Genomic DNA, 16,585 nt, shown 5'->3' with positions numbered 1-16,585 from the left:
GTTCTTCTCCATTATAATGGGGAAAAAACAATCTGAAATAGGGTTTCCTCCCATTTTCTTTATTTGGAGGGGTGCGTGCAGGTCTTTTCCCCCCCCCCCCCCGAGGAGCTGGCCGGGTGCTGGTGTGCGGAGCAGATGATCCGCGGGTTAATCCCCCTGTGTTGGCCGCTTTAAGCGCTTTGCATGCCTTCAGTTTACGCCTTCACTTTTTCAGCTGGATCCTTAATCACATGATGGCTTTCTCCACATTTATCCTCCATTCCCAGGGTCACCAATGTGCTGCAATCCAACTGTTGTGGAACTACAACTCCCAGCATGCTCTAACGCTGCTGCAGGCACATGGTGTTAAGATCCTGTAGGTACGTTACCCACCAGGGTAATTAACTCCTGATCAAATTATTGCTGTAGCCATATATTGTAGATCAACAATGAAGCATAAGGTGCAGGTTTGTAGATACATCCACACATGGCGCTGAGGATATGTCCAGGTCTGCATTATAGGGTTGCCAGCCTGCCTCCATGATGTAGGGTCCGACCCCCTGATTCCAGCGATGTATCACTTACTGGGCTGCTTGCTGCAGTTTTGATAAAAATTTGGTTTTCTCATCTGCAGACCTAGCAGTTCTCTGAGTGCTGAGCTCTGTATAACCCCACTTACACCACTGGCTGCTTTCTGCCTATGCACAGTATACACAGAAAACCTAATCAGTGTTGGGGGTGGAGATATACAGAGCCTTTGAATATGGAGGGCTACATGGCAGCAGGGTCACTAGCCCCTCTAATGCTGGTCTGCTCATACCAAGCAGTAAATGAAACCTCGCTGGAATCAGTCTCTCTACATCATACTGCTCTTACATTGAGGCCTAATCCCCGTGATGGCTTACCTTTTTAAAACTGCTGTAAAAATACTTGTCACACTTCAAATCTTAATCTGTCAACACTTTGTGCTGCCTCCCTTCGATAACACTTATGACAAAGAGCTCCAAATCCTCCCAAGAGCAGCCATTACATTACAAAGTTCTGACTGCCAGGAGCCGCCACTAGAGGGAGCTCAGGAGCCATACTCTTTGTACACAAAGCTCCCTCTAGTGGCGGCTGCCAGCATTGTCCTTCATCTCTTTACATGGATCTGGATTGCAAAATTGCAGCTCTGAAATCTAAAATCTCCGATTACAATTAATTCATAGAGCATCTCTGGCCAACAATCATGGTATTAAAAGATGAATGTTTACTCTAAGGGCAATTTGCACATAAGTGAGGTTTTGCAGAATCTTGCTGGTAGACCCCTAGTGATCCATGTCACCTTACGGTACAAAATCCGAGGTATACAGCGGTATTTTTTCCAGAATTGTTGCATGCTGCCACATACTGCACCTGACGGAGCATTGCATGGCGGGGCATATTGTGTGCATCACCAGTTTCCTTTTATTCCTAGGTATAGTTGTGACGTTTCTTAGGTTTAGGTGCGCTCTCCAGTCCCCTGGTAAAGACTGGTCTTACTGGTATGAAATGGGACTTTATATAGCTAGGGAAGAAATCCTCTGTACTTTCTGTGCCGGGTGTGATGTGATCAGGCGTCGGTTCGCACAGCAGAGCTGCATTGATCGGAGCCCCATGGCGGGAGCTGTAATATCATCCTCCCTGGATATGCCCCATCTAGTCCCTGCATAATCTTCTCCCCTCCCGGGGGATTCCTCACCACGCTGCAGCTGCAGCCCAGATTTAATCACAATAATTTATCTCTTAGCTGACTGCAGATTAAGAGAAATGGGAAAAATCCCGAGATAAAGGTTCCTTTACTGGAGGCGATAAATGAGACCATAGAACATTACAGACGCAAAAAGGCCCGAGACCCCTGTGCTTCCCGGCTTCACTGCATCTGGCTGGCTACTGCACGCAGCACTGTATGCACTGGTCCCCCAGATACTGGAGTACCTGCCAGCCGGGAGATCCCATAACACAATGGCATAAAAGTGCAATTTTAATTTTAAAATTTTTTTTTATTTTTTTTTGCAGGGGGTAAAATTTAGACCATGGTAAATCAGATGGTAAAGGCCTTTATGACTGAATGAATGCCATTATAATTCAATGGGGTCATTAAAAAAATCACCTTGTACTGGGGATAACGTGCTGATTATTGTTGGGGGTCTGGTCTGAACACTGGAGATCCCCCATCCCCCACGTACCCCATGTACCGCACTCTTGAATGGAGCGCAGGTGTACATGCCCCACTTCTTCTCTATCCATTGTCCACGGGACTGCCAAGTACAGCCCTACAGCAATGAATGGAGAAGAGGCCTCCACTTTATTCAGGGCCCTTTGCATTTTTTTTTTTTTTTTTTTTTGGAGTGTAATAAATAACCCTTAATAAAATATTCCCATTTTTAAGATCCTATCCCACTATATAAATAAAAATAATTACCTCCTTTTAGAAATGTAGTATAGTTCTTCTGATACGCTATGTTGCTTTCCCCATATGCAGGCATTGCAGTAAATTGGGTAACTATGGTTACAACCACTCATATAGTGAGTTAGTTGCCAGTGGTCGTAACCATGGGTGCCTAAGGTCCTGCAATGCGCTGCACATGGGGTAAGAGACATAGCGTATCAGAAGAACTAGGCTACATTTCTAATTGGAGGTATTTGCTAATATTTTTGCACCTGCTACATATTGGGAGAGGGTCTTGGAGATGGGAATACCCCTTTGTCATGTGGCTTCTGATATAACCAGTCATCACTCCTGAAAAAAACAAAATTCTCGCATCTCAAATAAAAATTAATTGTATGTGTGAAAAGCAAAAAAGTGTATATATATTTTATATATGTAGTTAAAACTGTTGCACTGAGGGTCTGCGGCCTATTGTGCTGCAGCCCCTGCCCTCTGGTCTCCATTTTGGCTTTGTCAATGATCTGGCTGCCCCCCTGGCCGTCTCAGGTGGTGTGCTGCTATGGAGGCCTCCTCACCAGAGACTGAGCCTTCTTCCCACAGAGCTGGCTGTGAGGCCCGGCCTCCTCCCACCAGAGACTGAGCCTTCTTCCCACAGAGCTGGCTGTGAGGCCCGGCCTCCTCCTCACCAGAGACTGAGCCTTCTTCCCACAGAGCTGGCTGTGAGGCCCGGCCTCCTCCTCACCAGAGACTGAGCCTTCTTCCCACAGAGCTGGCTGTGAGGCCCGGCCTCCTCCTCACCAGAGACTGAGCCTTCTTCCCACAGAGCTGGCTGTGAGGCCCGGCCTCCTCCCACCAGAGACTGAGCCTTCTTCCCACAGAGCTGGCTGTGAGGCCCGACCTCCTCCTCACCAGAGACTGAGCCTTCTTCCCACAGAGCTGGCTGTGAGGCCCGGCCTCCTCCCACCAGAGACTGAGCCTTCTTCCCACAGAGCTGGCTGTGAGGCCCGGCCTCCTCCCACCAGAGACTGAGCCTTCTTCCCACAGAGCTGGCTGTGAGGCCCGACCTCCTCCTCACCAGAGACTGAGCCTTCTTCCCACAGAGCTGGCTGTGAGGCCCGGCCTCCTCCCACCAGAGACTGAGCCTTCTTCCCACAGAGCTGGCTGTGAGGCCCGGCCTCCTCCTCACCAGAGACTGAGCCTTCTTCCCACAGAGCTGGCTGTGAGGCCCGGCCTCCTCCTCACCAGAGACTGAGCCTTCTTCCCTCAGAGCTGGCTGTGAGGCCCGGCCTCCTCCCACCAGAGACTGAGCCTTCTTCCCACAGAGCTGGCTGTGAGGCCCGGCCTCCTCCTCACCAGAGACTGAGCCTTCTTCCCTCAGAGCTGGCTGTGAGGCCCGGCCTCCTCACCAGAGACTAAGCCTTCTTCCCTCAGAGCTGGCTGTGAGGCCCGGCCTCCTCCTCACCAGAGACTGAGCCTTCTTTCCACAGAGCTGGCTGTGAGGCCCGGCCTCCTCCCACCAGAGACTGAGCCTTCTTCCCTCAGAGCTGGCTGTGAGGCCCAGCCTCCTCCTCACCAGAGACTGAGCCGCCTTCCCACAGAGCTGGCTGTGAGGCCCGGCCTCCTCCCACCAGAGACTGAGCCTTCTTCCCTCAGAGCTGGCTGTGAGGCCCGGCCTCCTCCTCACCAGAGACTGAGCCTTCTTCCCTCAGAGCTGGCTGTGAGGCCCGGCCTCCTCCCCACCAGAGACTGAGCCTTCTTCCCACAGAGCTGGCTGTGAGGCCCGGCCTCCTCCTCACCAGAGACTGAGCCGCCTTCTCACAGAGCTGGCTGTGAGGCCCGGCCTCCTCCTCACCAGAGACTGAGCCTTCTTCCCACAGAGCTGGCTGTGAGGCCCGGCCTCCTCCTCACCAGAGACTGAGCCGCCTTCTCACAGAGCTGGCTGTGAGGCCTGGCCTCCTCCTCACCAGAGACTGAGCCTTCTTCCCACAGAGCTGGCTGTGAGGCCCGGCCTCCTCCCACCAGCGCTGGCTCGGGCCCTGGTTGCCATAGAGACACAATACAATGTGCTGGGCCCCTCAGGGAGCTGCTGTTTGTGCTGTGTTCACAGGCCGCGCTGCACAGAACAGCATTCTGTCACCTGCCGCCAAAAACTGCGTCCCCCACAAAATAAGGCTAAATCGCCTCAGGCTTTCATATACATTCCTCCCGTGTGTAGAATCCCTTCACTATATACGTGTAGGCGCTGCCGTGCTGATCCGCCGGTCTTAGCTGTTGCTATGGCGATAGCGGAGATGTTTACTTGTCCTTTTTAGGTAATAATGATGAAGACTGCAAATAAAAAATATTCGTCGTGATCAGCGAATGTCTTGTAGCGTGTTTGCCGGAAGCAATAATAAAGGTGGCTCAGGCCCTTCTAATGTGTCGTATTGCAAGGCTTAATGTAAAAAAATGTCCGTAAGTCGCCATATTGTACAATGAATACCTCAAAGTGGTATTCCCATCTCAGATGTACTATCCCAGTATATAGTGGGTATAATATTAGCAAATACTTCCAATTAGAAATGTAGTATAGTTCTCCTGATAACCGATGTCGCTTACCCCATGTGTAGGTCATTGCAGTAGATTAGATAACGTTCATCAGTCAAAACAATCATTCATTTCATTATAGCAACCGATAATCACTCGTTATGGCATTTGCCATGTTGTCCAGGTGAGGTAATAGGCCTGTCTAGATATGTGTTTTTGAATCATGCGTAAATATGTGGGGGCCTTAAATATTCCCTGGACCTGGGGGTAGTCCATTCCAGAAAACACGAGGGAAGACGTGGAGGTGGAAGTGGGATGTTTAAATTACGGAAATGTTACAGAACGGAGGACAATGGTAGGATGATGTGAGAGGAGAAGTATGGTGGTGCAGAACTGTGGAGCGCTAAGTGAGTGAGACCAGTGTCTATTGATTCTGTAGTTGATGGGTAACCATTGCAATGACTGGCACAATGTGGAGGCATCGGTGTAGTGGCTGGACAGACAATCAACCATGGCAGCCGCATTCGGGATGAATTGGAGAAAGTTTTCTCACAGCCTTTGTCTAGTCCTGAGGGGACTTCTTTAGTTGGCTGCTGATCTTGTATATTTGGGTCTTGTTGTGAGGGAGTTGTGTTCAGGACTCGACAATGGAAAACAATGCGGTGTGATTGCCTATCTGGTGCACCACCCGCTGATGGGCTGGAGTTGTATGTGATAAGGTAGCACAGTTGGATGCATAAGATAACGCCTCTGTTATGTAGTTTACACGTAGTTTGTCACCACTGTGTATGGAGCGATGGATCACTAATGTCTGTACAAGTTTTATGTATTATTATTATTATTTATTATTATAGCGCCATTTATTCCATGGCGCTTTACATGTGAGGAGGGGTATACATAATACAAACAGGTACAGTAATCCTGAACAATACAAGTCACAACTGGTACAGTAGGAGAGAGGACCCTGCCCGCGAGAGCTCACAATCTACAAGGGATGGGTGAGAATACAGTAGGTGAGGATAGAGCTGGTCGTGCAGCGGTTTGGTTGATCGGTGGTTACTGCAGATTGTAGGCTTGTCGGAAGAGGTGGGTCTTCAGGCTCTTTTTGAAGATTTCGATGGTAGGCGAGAGTCTGATGTGTTGTGGTAGAGGGTTCCAGAGTAGGGGTGATACGCGAGAGAAATCTTGTATGAGATTGTGGGAAGAGGAGATAAGAGGGGAGTAGAGAAGGAGATCTTGTGAGGATCGGAGGTTGCGTGTAGGTAAGTACCGGGAGACGAGGTCACAGATGTATGGAGGAGACAGGGTGTGGATGGCTTTGTATGTCATGGTAGGGTTTTGTACTGTAGTCTGGTAATGGGGAGCCAGTGAAGGGATTGATTCCAGGGTCAGTAAGCCCAGGTTCTGATGCCTCCATTTCCCTCTCCCCACACACAATCCAACTCCTTAAAATCTTTACAACTTTTTTCTTTTCCTGTATAAGTACTTGGGGCTTAAAAACCTCTTTTAATGTTTGAAAGAAGAACAAAAAAAACTCATATGAACAGCAATATGTATTTCCCATAGAAACACTTGGAAAACTTTAAGGCAGAATTTGTAGCTGAGCACCATAAAAAGCTTAACAAAAAACAAACTTTCAAGTAAACAATTTTTTTTTTTTTGAGGGCTGTGACCGCTTTAGGGTGCACCCAGGCCTCTCCTGCTACCAGTCCGTGCATCGCTGTCCGATCTCGGTCCTCTTAGTATGGACGTCTGAATGGGCCGTTGGACTGAGGTTCTGAGTTGTACTCACTCCAAAGATGGCACCTTTATACCCATAATGGCTTTCTTGGAGCCTTTATAACTAGGGCTTTAATGTGCAGGACTACCCCTCCCTATGATGTCCTGTAACGTCTCTCTCATAGAAACATTTGCTGTCCTCTTAAACCATTTTTAGCAGAATCCCAAACTGATGTTCTGTTTCCTGGAGTTCTCAAATGGCAAATGAACAGTTATCCTGGAGAAGAAATCAGCTTGGAATAACAATGTGAACAGTCATTGACATTTAGTGTGATGTTGACATTTTACTTAATCCAGATCCGATGGAGGAGATTTCTGTGTATAGTCTTTCTGCTCCAGATCCGTCACTTGCCTGATAAGCAGTGTACTGGTATGGGGGGCTGCACCAGATCCGTCACTTGCCTGATGAGCAGTGTGCTGGTATGGGGGGGCTGCACCAGATCCATCACTTGCCTGATGAGCAGTGTGCTGGTATGGGGGGGCTGCACCAGATCCGTCACTTGCCTGATGAGCAGTGTGCTGGTATGGGGGGGGCTGCACCAGATCCGTCACTTGCCTGATAGGCCATGTGCAGGTATGGGGGGCTGCACCAGATCCATCACTTGCCTGATGAGCAGTGTGCTGGTATGGGGGGGCTGCACCAGATCCGTCACTTGACTGATAGGCCATGTGCAGGTATGGGGGGGCTGCACCAGATCCATCACTTGCTTGATGAGCAGTGTGCTGGTATGGGGGGGCTGCACCAGATCCGTGACTTCCTGATGAGCTGTGTGCTGGTATGGGGGGCTGCACCAGATCCGTCACTTGCCTGATAGGCCATGTGCAGGTATGGGGGGCTGCACCAGATCCGTCACTTGCCTGATGAGCAGTGTGCTGTTATGGGGGGGCTGCACCAGATCCGTCACTTGCCTGATAGGCCATGTGCAGGTATGGGGGGCTGCACCAGATCCGTCACTTGTCTGATGAGCAGTGTGCTGGTATGGGGGGCTGCACCAGATCCGTGACTTCCTGATGAGCTGTGTGCTGGTATGGGGGGCTGCACCAGATCCGTCACTTGCCTGATAGGCCATGTGCAGGTATGGGGGGCTGCACCAGATCCGTCACTTGCCTGATAGGCCATGTGCAGGTATGGGGGGCTGCACCAGATCAGTCACTTGCCTGATAGGCCATGTGCAGGTATGGGGGGCTGCACCAGATCCGTCACTTGCCTGCTCAGCGGTGTGCTTCTGTGGGGGTTGCATGATGGCCATAATAACCTGATTTGGAAGAAGCGTTTTCATTTCCTCTTATTGGGACCCTCTTGACCGCAGACAATAGGGGCCTCTGTTGTGACATGTTCTATTGTCTAACTTAATGCAGGAATAATTTACCCTTTAATGCTGAGGTTTGCTAATGTGTTTGGATGGTAATACAATGTAGCACATGAGATCAGACTTCATTATCACAGGATGAAACCCTTGGCCAATAAGTGAAATGGCCTTTGCCCCTTTAATGTGCTCCTCATCATTTCACTTCATGTTTTCTAAACCTGAGAAGGTTATTAGTGAATTCTGCGTTAATAAAGGGGCTGAGCACTTCAGGGTCCTCATCCTTTTTTAGGCTCCCCATACACATTATAGGAAAGACTGGTCGGCCTGCCATCTGATGTGTATGGGAGCACCCATGGGGGGGTTATGTCCTCTCTGTGGCTAGCCAGTGCCAGTTAACGACTTGTTCACATACAGATTGTTATCTCCGGTGACAGAATTTGCAGAATGTGGGCTTGTTTTCAAGGGGGAGGGCCACAGGGCAGAAGGTCAGAACTGAGCCGGAGTAGCAGCTGCCGTCTCCATGTAGTACTATGTATATGGCTGCTGAATCTCCTTCCCCTGCCATGGAACAAAGGCGATGTCTGCTGCAAAGGTTCAGTGCGTCCTCCGCTTTTGTCATTCGGTGGAACTGGGATACAAACCTTTATTATGCCATCGAATTATATATTTTGATGATGCGGTGAGAATGGGCTTTTTATATATTCTGGTTTTTAATAACTTTCATCTTTGCCTTTTTTTAAGGTGTCGAAAAACAAAGATGGACGAGAACATAGTGAGATGGTATCGCCGACGGAGGAGGAAGTCTTCTGCTGGCCCGGTCCAAAGAATGTGATGTTGCAGAGGGCCTCGGAGGGCTTTGGTTTTACATTAAGGCACTTCATTGTTTACCCGCCTGAGTCTGCAGTCCAGACCTCCATAAAGGTGAGTAATTGTCCGCCATCGGCCACCCCGTCTCACGTGGTGTTTGTTTTGTTGCTCGCACACTTCCTTCTAGCAGTTAATGAGTAATTTTTAGCAAATTAGTATTTTTAATGTCCCGGTTCTTTACTCCTATTCTGGGGTTTGGGACGGCATCATGGAGGGTCTTCTGCTTGCCATACTTGCCTTATGCCGGCTGTCCGTCCAGCCTGAGAATTGGAAACTCCTCGCAGAATACAGGGGCTGTTTATGGCCGCTCAAGATCGTTCTGAAATGATATGGACGCCTTCTGGGGGGATCTGTTTTGACTATTTTATAAAAGATTTTATATATACAAGTTTCTGCTTTTGGTGAGGGGTCTGGGTCCTGAGACTCCAAACCAGTATGATCAAAACATGGCTCTGAAGTCCATAACGTATCCTGCATGAGCGGTGCACAGGTTCAGTAGTAAATCTACGGGGTCCATACACGGCTCTGTGAGAGTGAATGTACAGACCCACAGACTTATTAATGAACCCATATTTTTTTCCCCCCCAACCAATTTACAAAACCTGTTTCTTTAGGGACCCATTCAGATTTAAAAGGACTTTGCAGGCCCTATATATTGGAAACTCCCCAAAAGTGATATTTTTAAAAAGCTCACCCCTCAAAACTGTCAGGAAAGTTAACCCTTCAGGTGCTATACAGGAATTAATGCAAAGTGGAGTGAAAAAAATATTGTAATTTTTCCTCTAAAATGTGGCTTTAGCCCCAATTTTTTCACGTTTACAAGGAATAACACAAGAAAATAAACCCCACAACTTGTTCCCTAGTTTCTTCTGAGCGCGTCGATACCCCACATGTGGCCAGAAACTCATGTTTGCACCCATGGCAGGGCTCGGAAGGGAAGGAGCGACATTTGATTTTTGGAACATAAATTTGGCTGAAATAAATGGCGGGTGCCATGTTGCAATTTGTACGGCCCCTAAGGTTCCAAAACAACAACAAACACCCACAAGTGACCCCTTTTTGGTATATTGAACATTTTGAACTCTCATGTACTACACAGAATTTGATAACATTAAGTCGTCACATGAAAAATTTCCATTTTTTTTTCACGATCATGTTTCTTTAGCCCCATATTTTTCAGTTTTTCACAAGGCAGCATGAAAAGCGGCCCATAGTTTGTTACCCAGTTTCTACTGAGCGTGGCGTGTACTAAAAAAAGTTTTTTATATACACAGCAGGGCTCGAAACGGAAGGGGCAACATTTTGTATTTGGCTGAAATAGCTTGCAACACAGTGTCTCATTTGCAGAGCCCCTATGGTACCAAAATAGTTGAAACCCCCACAAGTGACCCCATTTTGGAAACAGAACTTTCTAAAAATCTGGATGTAAAAACAAAAACCTTTTTTTTTTTTTACTAATAAAATGTTTTAGCCCCAAATTTTAATTTTTACAAGGGATAATAGGAAAAAATGGACCCCAAAATTGGTTACGCAATTTCTTCAAAACACGAAGATGCCCCATATGTGGTTAAACACTGCTGTTTTTGCACATGGCAGCGCTCAGTAAGGAACGAGCGCTATTTGATTTTTTTTTTTGGAGCGTAAATTTTTCTGGAATAGATTGTGAATTCCTTGTCACATTTATGGAGCCCCTTAGGTACCAAAACAACAGAAACCCCCACAAGTGACCCCATTGTAGAAATTACACCTCAGTGATTTCAGTTACAGCTGCAGTGACTACTTTGGAACATCCACGGTGGGGCTCTGAAGGAGGGGGGCATTTAGATTTGGGAGTGCAGAGTTCACTGGATTTTATTTGAGGGGGTAGAAGCCATGTCGCTGTTCCGTAGTTTTTGTTCTACCAGTAACGTGGAAACCCCCTATAGTTCGTGACAGATGACGCCCCCGAGTGGGGGCTGGTTTTGTGTGGAATAAATTAACGTTTTTATCAGTAACGTTTTGGGGTACATAACATTTTTCAATCGCTTCCAGAATAAAGCTGGATGACCTCCTTGTGTTATATGCTGACCACTTACCTCAGGGATTCCGTGTAAATCTCACAAAAATGTCATTCAGAAGAAACCACTGACTATGAGGTTAATGTAGACGCTTTGGACTTTGCTTGGCGTCTGCGCTGGTGGTACGCATTCACAGAACTGTTATCTACACTTGCGCTCTAAAGACACCTAAAATGATGATGAGACACCACTGGAAATAAGACCAGTCTGAGTCCAGTTACTCCATCAGCATCAAATGTGAGTGGTTCCATCGGGGTTTTGTCTGAAATGCATTTTTGGGGAATTTACACAAACACCAACGTAAGCGCTCAGCGGAGAGCGCAGGATAAATGTGAGCAGAGCCTGGTTCTGATTTTAGGGAGGCAGAGTGAACAAATAGCAGTACAAGAACAGTCATAATTAATTTTGCGCTGTTCACCGTGTGATATAAGACGGCTTTATTCTTCGGGTCAGTGTGATTACAGCGATACCAGATTTATATAGTTTTTTTCACGTATTTCTGACTGCCATTTTACAACTGCAGAACCGTAATAAAGCCCCTTAACGACTGCCGTTTTAATGTGTATTGGCAGTCGCTAAAGGGTTGTCCAGGATTTAAAAAAAAAAAAAAAAAAAAAAGCACTACTGCTTCCCCTTCAGCCACAGCACCATCATTGACCATGGGTTGTGTGGTGTTGCAGCTCAGCTCCTTACACTTTAAGCCTTTTGCCACCACATGATAAAACCTTGCATTATGTGATAGTTTGTAGCACGCTCAGGAACTGAGCCCCTATCAACCCCTGTTACACATCCATCATCTGCATTTTTTTTTTTACCTTTCTACCGCACTTATTTTTCCCCCTCTTCCATTTTTCAGTACATTACATGGTGAAGTGGATGGTGTCAAAACTATAGCTCATACACTCAAAAAAAAAAAGTGTTTATATACGGTACCTATTTGTCCATTTATCGGAAGAAGGGGAGGAAAAGGAGAGGGCCTAAAAACAAAAAAATTTACAGGACCTGAAAAGGTTAAATGAACAGGCCTTTTTTTTTCTAATCCTGGACAATCTGTATAGGGTCAGATCCTAAATGGAAAGCCATCAGTGTTGGATAACCCATCATGGCTGTCTTGATTGGATTACTTTCCAGTTACTCACAGCAGACAGATGTTGAAAAACGGATGGGATGAATGATTAAAATGCAACGTTCAATAGGTTTTCGTGACGAGACCCCCATAGTCGTGAGTAGAAAGACTTCCTACCGCTGACATGAACAGAGCCTAAAACTTAAGTTTTTTTCGTTTTAGTTTGTCCAAAAATAATATCCACTTTTCCAGATTACTTTTTTATCTGAGGTTATAATTAGGCTTTTCGCGCACATAAAGTAAGGTGATGGCAAGCAATGCACGACTGAGGGTTGGAGTTGAAACAAAGCTTGTGGGGGGGAATCATCACCACTTGTAAAAGTTTTTTTGTAGTTATCAATTTGGGTGAACGTTACAGCCTCAGAGTTCGTCCCAGTCCTGGACTAAGCATTTCAGAGTTCGTCCCAGTCCTGGACTAAGCATTTCATTTCAAAACGCGCGTCGGTGTGGTGGGTTCCTTGATCTTTGCCCTGTAGGTAAAACTGCCTTGACAATTGTCTAAATTAATGATTGTGGTTTACATACTTTTTTTTAAAGTACCTACTATTATTGCCTGTTTAATAAATGTTCTTTATAACTTATCTTATTCATTAACAGGCTTCTTTATTATTTTATTTATTTATTTTACTCACTTATATTATTACAAATGGCCATCCAGTCCAGTGGAATTTCTTTGTTTTCTCCGATTGTTATTACTAATCGTTGCTACTTAAAGGGACATAACTATTTTGAATAATACATTGAGGATTGTCCCCATAAGGGAAAAAAAACGATAGACTGTAATCCCTCCCCCCCGCACTTCTCTCCAGCTCTGCCGGCCTTGAACCGCCGGTAGCCTCATTGACCACCAGTCTCCCCTTCCTTCCCCATCTTTCCCCACTGGTAAATTTACTTTTAAGAGAAAATTCATACTGCCCAAAGTTTGTGTAAATTTAAATGGGTTTCCCAGGCTTACGAGAGTGATTCCCTACATTTAGGACAAGTGTGAAGTATCGGATTGGGGGGGGATTTGACTCCCGGCCCACCCACTAATCAGCTGTTTTCTGCAAACTAATCCTGAGCGGCACAACTCCATACACCATGTAGTGGCCGTTCCTGGGTACTGCAGCTCAGATCATTCTCTTCAGGTAGAGAGCTGCAGTACCTGAGAACGGCCACCATACAATGTGTGGCGCTGTGCTGGTCTGGATTATACCAGTGTTATCCAATCGGCTGTTTTTCCAGAAAGGAGAATCCTTCAGTTAATGGGCTTGTGACCGAAAAAAAGGAATTTATTTATTTATTTTCAGAAACTGATGCACTCCACAGGCTGCTTCTCGTAGAGCTGCAGTACCAGGCACCACCTGTAAATAAGAGTGGCGCTAGAAGGAAAGTGCAACCTTTTTTCTACTCCCAAATCAGAAGATGTATAACAATACGACGTATTTGTTGTCTAGTACAGATCCATGGGGTGCTTGTGTGTTTTAGTGTGACACCGGGGGGGGGGGGGGATCCTTGGTTCTGCCTGCCAAGCGTTGACTGAACTCTTGACGATACCACTTCCCTGGCTTGTTTTCCCTCCTTGAGCCGTAGACGTGCGCTCCGCACCACATCCTGCAGCAGGAAAGCCTCGTATTGTACTGTAGATGGAGATTAATCGGAGATACGCGCTCGTACAGTGGTGTCGGCTTCCACTCGGACATCCAGCGGATCCCCCTCGGCTCTGTGTGTACACCCGTCTTACCAGTGATAATCTCTTCCTGTTTGGTTCTTGGCCGTGCTGCCGAGGACTTTTATTTTTCCTTCGCCTTCTGCGGATTCCTTTGTCAGCTGCTGCTTTTTGGTGTCCTTCCTTAAGAACTCCGAAAAGCTCCTTGTTTCTACTGCTGAAGTCTCCGGTCATCTGGGAGATAAACCTAAGGCGCAGATCCTCCTCCGTGTCATTGTGCCGGCGGCGGCTGCTCTTGGAAGGGTTTGTTTTTTGTATGTGAATTTCATTCGTATATATTCCATTAGGCCATGTTCACACATTGCATTTTTCTGCATTTTTTTAAAGCTATCTGCGTTTTACAGTAGCAGTAAAGTCCGAGATTTCCAAATCGGTCAGGAAAATAAAACCAATGTGTGCGTGAGATTTTTTTAAAAACTGCAGCTTGTCGCCTCTTTCAGCTTTTTTTTTTTTTTTTTTTTTCCTGAGCGTGTTTGCAATAGTTTTTTCACCCATAGGAAACAATGAGTAAATGCAAAAATGTAGGTATCAGCTTTTTGCTGTTTTTGGTGCAAAAACCTAAGGACGCTGCATCAGGCTTTTTGGGGGCTACTAGACCTTATCAATATGCACAAGAGGCAACAAAAACGATGCAAAACCTGCTTTTTGTAAGCAGGTTTTGACTGCGGAAATAAACGCAGCGTGTGAACATTAACCTTAGACGATGTATACAGGCCAGCCAAAGTGTGTTTTTTTTTTTGTTTTGTTTTTTTTTAAAGGGATTGTCTTCAGAAAGTGATCTATTGTTTAAGATTGCGATGCTAATTGATGTTTTTTTATTTTATTCTAAAGAATGTCATACAACTACAAAAAAAACCAAAACCATCACCGAAATCTCTTCATGCTGACTACTAGGCCTAATGTTAGGTTTCTTCTTCCTGTTCTTTTCTGTAGCCACATAAAGCAGTAGACCCGACTGGACATTGCCTTGTGTAGACGTATAAACTGGGCTTGGTTTGATCTGGACAGAGGTCATTGTGAAGGGAGGGGGAGGAGGTGAGCTGTAACAGCTTTTTGGAATGACGGATCCTGTTATCTAGGCTATATAAAAGTGTTAGCAGTTATTGTAATCCTGTCTGTGATGATAATGAGACTTCTGAAAAGTCTTCTGTAAAGATCAGGAAGCATTATTGTAGTTTAAAGGGAACCTGTCATGTCACTTTTAGCATCTTAAAGGTCACCAGTTCATCACTAACACATTTTTTTCATTCACCGCCCACGCAATTTGATGTTCTGCTGTAAAATCCAGTCTTGATGTCCAGACCAGGTCTGGCCGTATCACTTATTACACACTAGAGCTGTATGTCCATTTCTATATAAATGCTCATTTGTCTTCCGATCTTATGTCTTACAGGATGAAGAAAATGGAACCCGTGGAGGTGAGTTAATAATCCATTTTCCTGTCTCTATTACTACGTTCTTGACTTTAACTGCTCGTGAACTGCTAAAGGACTTGACATGTCAGGGAGGTCCGCATGGATCTCTGCGAGGAGGTATTAGAATGTCTTTTCAAAGCCTTGAGACCGTGCAGCTGCAGGAGCCGGCTGTCTGAGACCGGCAGTCTCTCCGTACAGAAGGCAGAGATGGTTTGTTACCATCTCTGCCTTCCTGATTACTGTACACACTGTGCTAAGGGATCCCTGTGTACACAGATTAGAAAGTACTGGTAAAGCGCCCTCCTCTCTGGTCCCAGGAATCATGTGATGTGATGGAGCAGATGCTGACCCAGATCTGTTTTACAGGGGATCTGAATTTGTCCTGCAACTGGGGCGAATATACCAGACGTAGTTACAGGGGAAGTCTACAATAATGTATTTTAAATGTGAAAATGCCCCCCCCCCTAAACATCCTTTGTGATGTTACAGGGGTGGACTTGATGTGTGAAATGAGAAAATAAGGAATGAACAAAATATATGAAACATTCCAAAAAATCCACCACCAGTCCGAAACAGTCTCTGCTATACTTCCATCTGGGGAAAAAAAAAAACCAAAAAACCCTGCATATCTGATATTTTAATTCTCGGATAAGACCCTATTTGCGCTGATCTCTCCTACAGTTTTCCTTGGTTATCTGATACTTTAAAAATAATTATGTAAAAGTAACCACAAATTAGAATGCGTTTTAGTAGTCCTTTGTGGTCGTAAAAAAAAAAAAAAAAAAATAAAATTAAAAAATGGGCAACATGATGTCTGGTCGTGAATGGGGGTAAAAGGCCCGGTTTTGAACCACTTGGAAATAAATTGTGGACTAATCGGGGTCATTTACAAAGACGAAAAAAGGGAATCCGTGCCGTGAATCTGCTCATCAGTCGTGTTGGTGGAAACATGGACATTCCAGTAATTTTCTGTGCTGATGGGGATGCGCAGGCAGCCATGACGGCTATGTGAGCGCGCTGACAGCTCCTGTTTGTGTAGGATATTCACTGAAGAGGCTTTTGGCTCGGGACGCCTCTCCCAGCGTCCATCTTTTGTTCTTTCCTGTCCTCTTTGGGGAGGTTATGTTTATATAAGGAAAATCCCACTTAAAGGTCTGAAAGCATCTGCCATTTATGTGAATTCCTTAAAGAGCGTGGGGTCCTTAGACGACATCGTGTTTGTTTTTTCTTTAAATACGGTCGTATAAGTGCAGGACAATAGACAGCGGTCACATTGTGCTGTGCGGGGTGGAAGCTGGACTGCTGTCCTGAAGGTCTGTAGGGCTGGAGCCGCGTACGTGGAGGAGGGTATGGATCAGTGTGAGCCGGAGCGGGGGGACATCTCAGGACCCTCGGATTGTGGTGGGAA

At 46.2% G+C, this 16,585-nt stretch overlaps 1 protein-coding gene across 8 annotated transcripts in view; it reads left to right on the top strand.

The window, feature by feature from the left end:
• Positions 1-16,585, top strand: part of ARHGAP21 (Rho GTPase activating protein 21) — a 138,923-nt gene that overhangs the window by 43,305 nt on the left and 79,033 nt on the right. For 7 of the 8 annotated variants that reach the window (XM_077268388.1, XM_077268386.1, XM_077268383.1 and 4 more), the window contains exons 2-3: positions 8,746-8,925; positions 15,156-15,180. In XM_077268388.1, coding sequence (XP_077124503.1) covers positions 8,746-8,925; positions 15,156-15,180 — 205 coding nt within the window. Of the gene's footprint in view, positions 1-8,577; positions 8,597-8,745; positions 8,926-15,155; positions 15,181-16,585 lie in introns of those variants that run through there. The other variant, XM_077268390.1, reaches the window with a different exon arrangement.

The sequence above is a fragment of the Ranitomeya variabilis genome, chromosome 6, assembly GCF_051348905.1.
Source record: "Ranitomeya variabilis isolate aRanVar5 chromosome 6, aRanVar5.hap1, whole genome shotgun sequence".
NCBI lineage: Eukaryota > Metazoa > Chordata > Amphibia > Anura > Dendrobatidae > Ranitomeya > Ranitomeya variabilis.
This window is presented reverse-complemented; position numbering and strand designations above follow the sequence as displayed.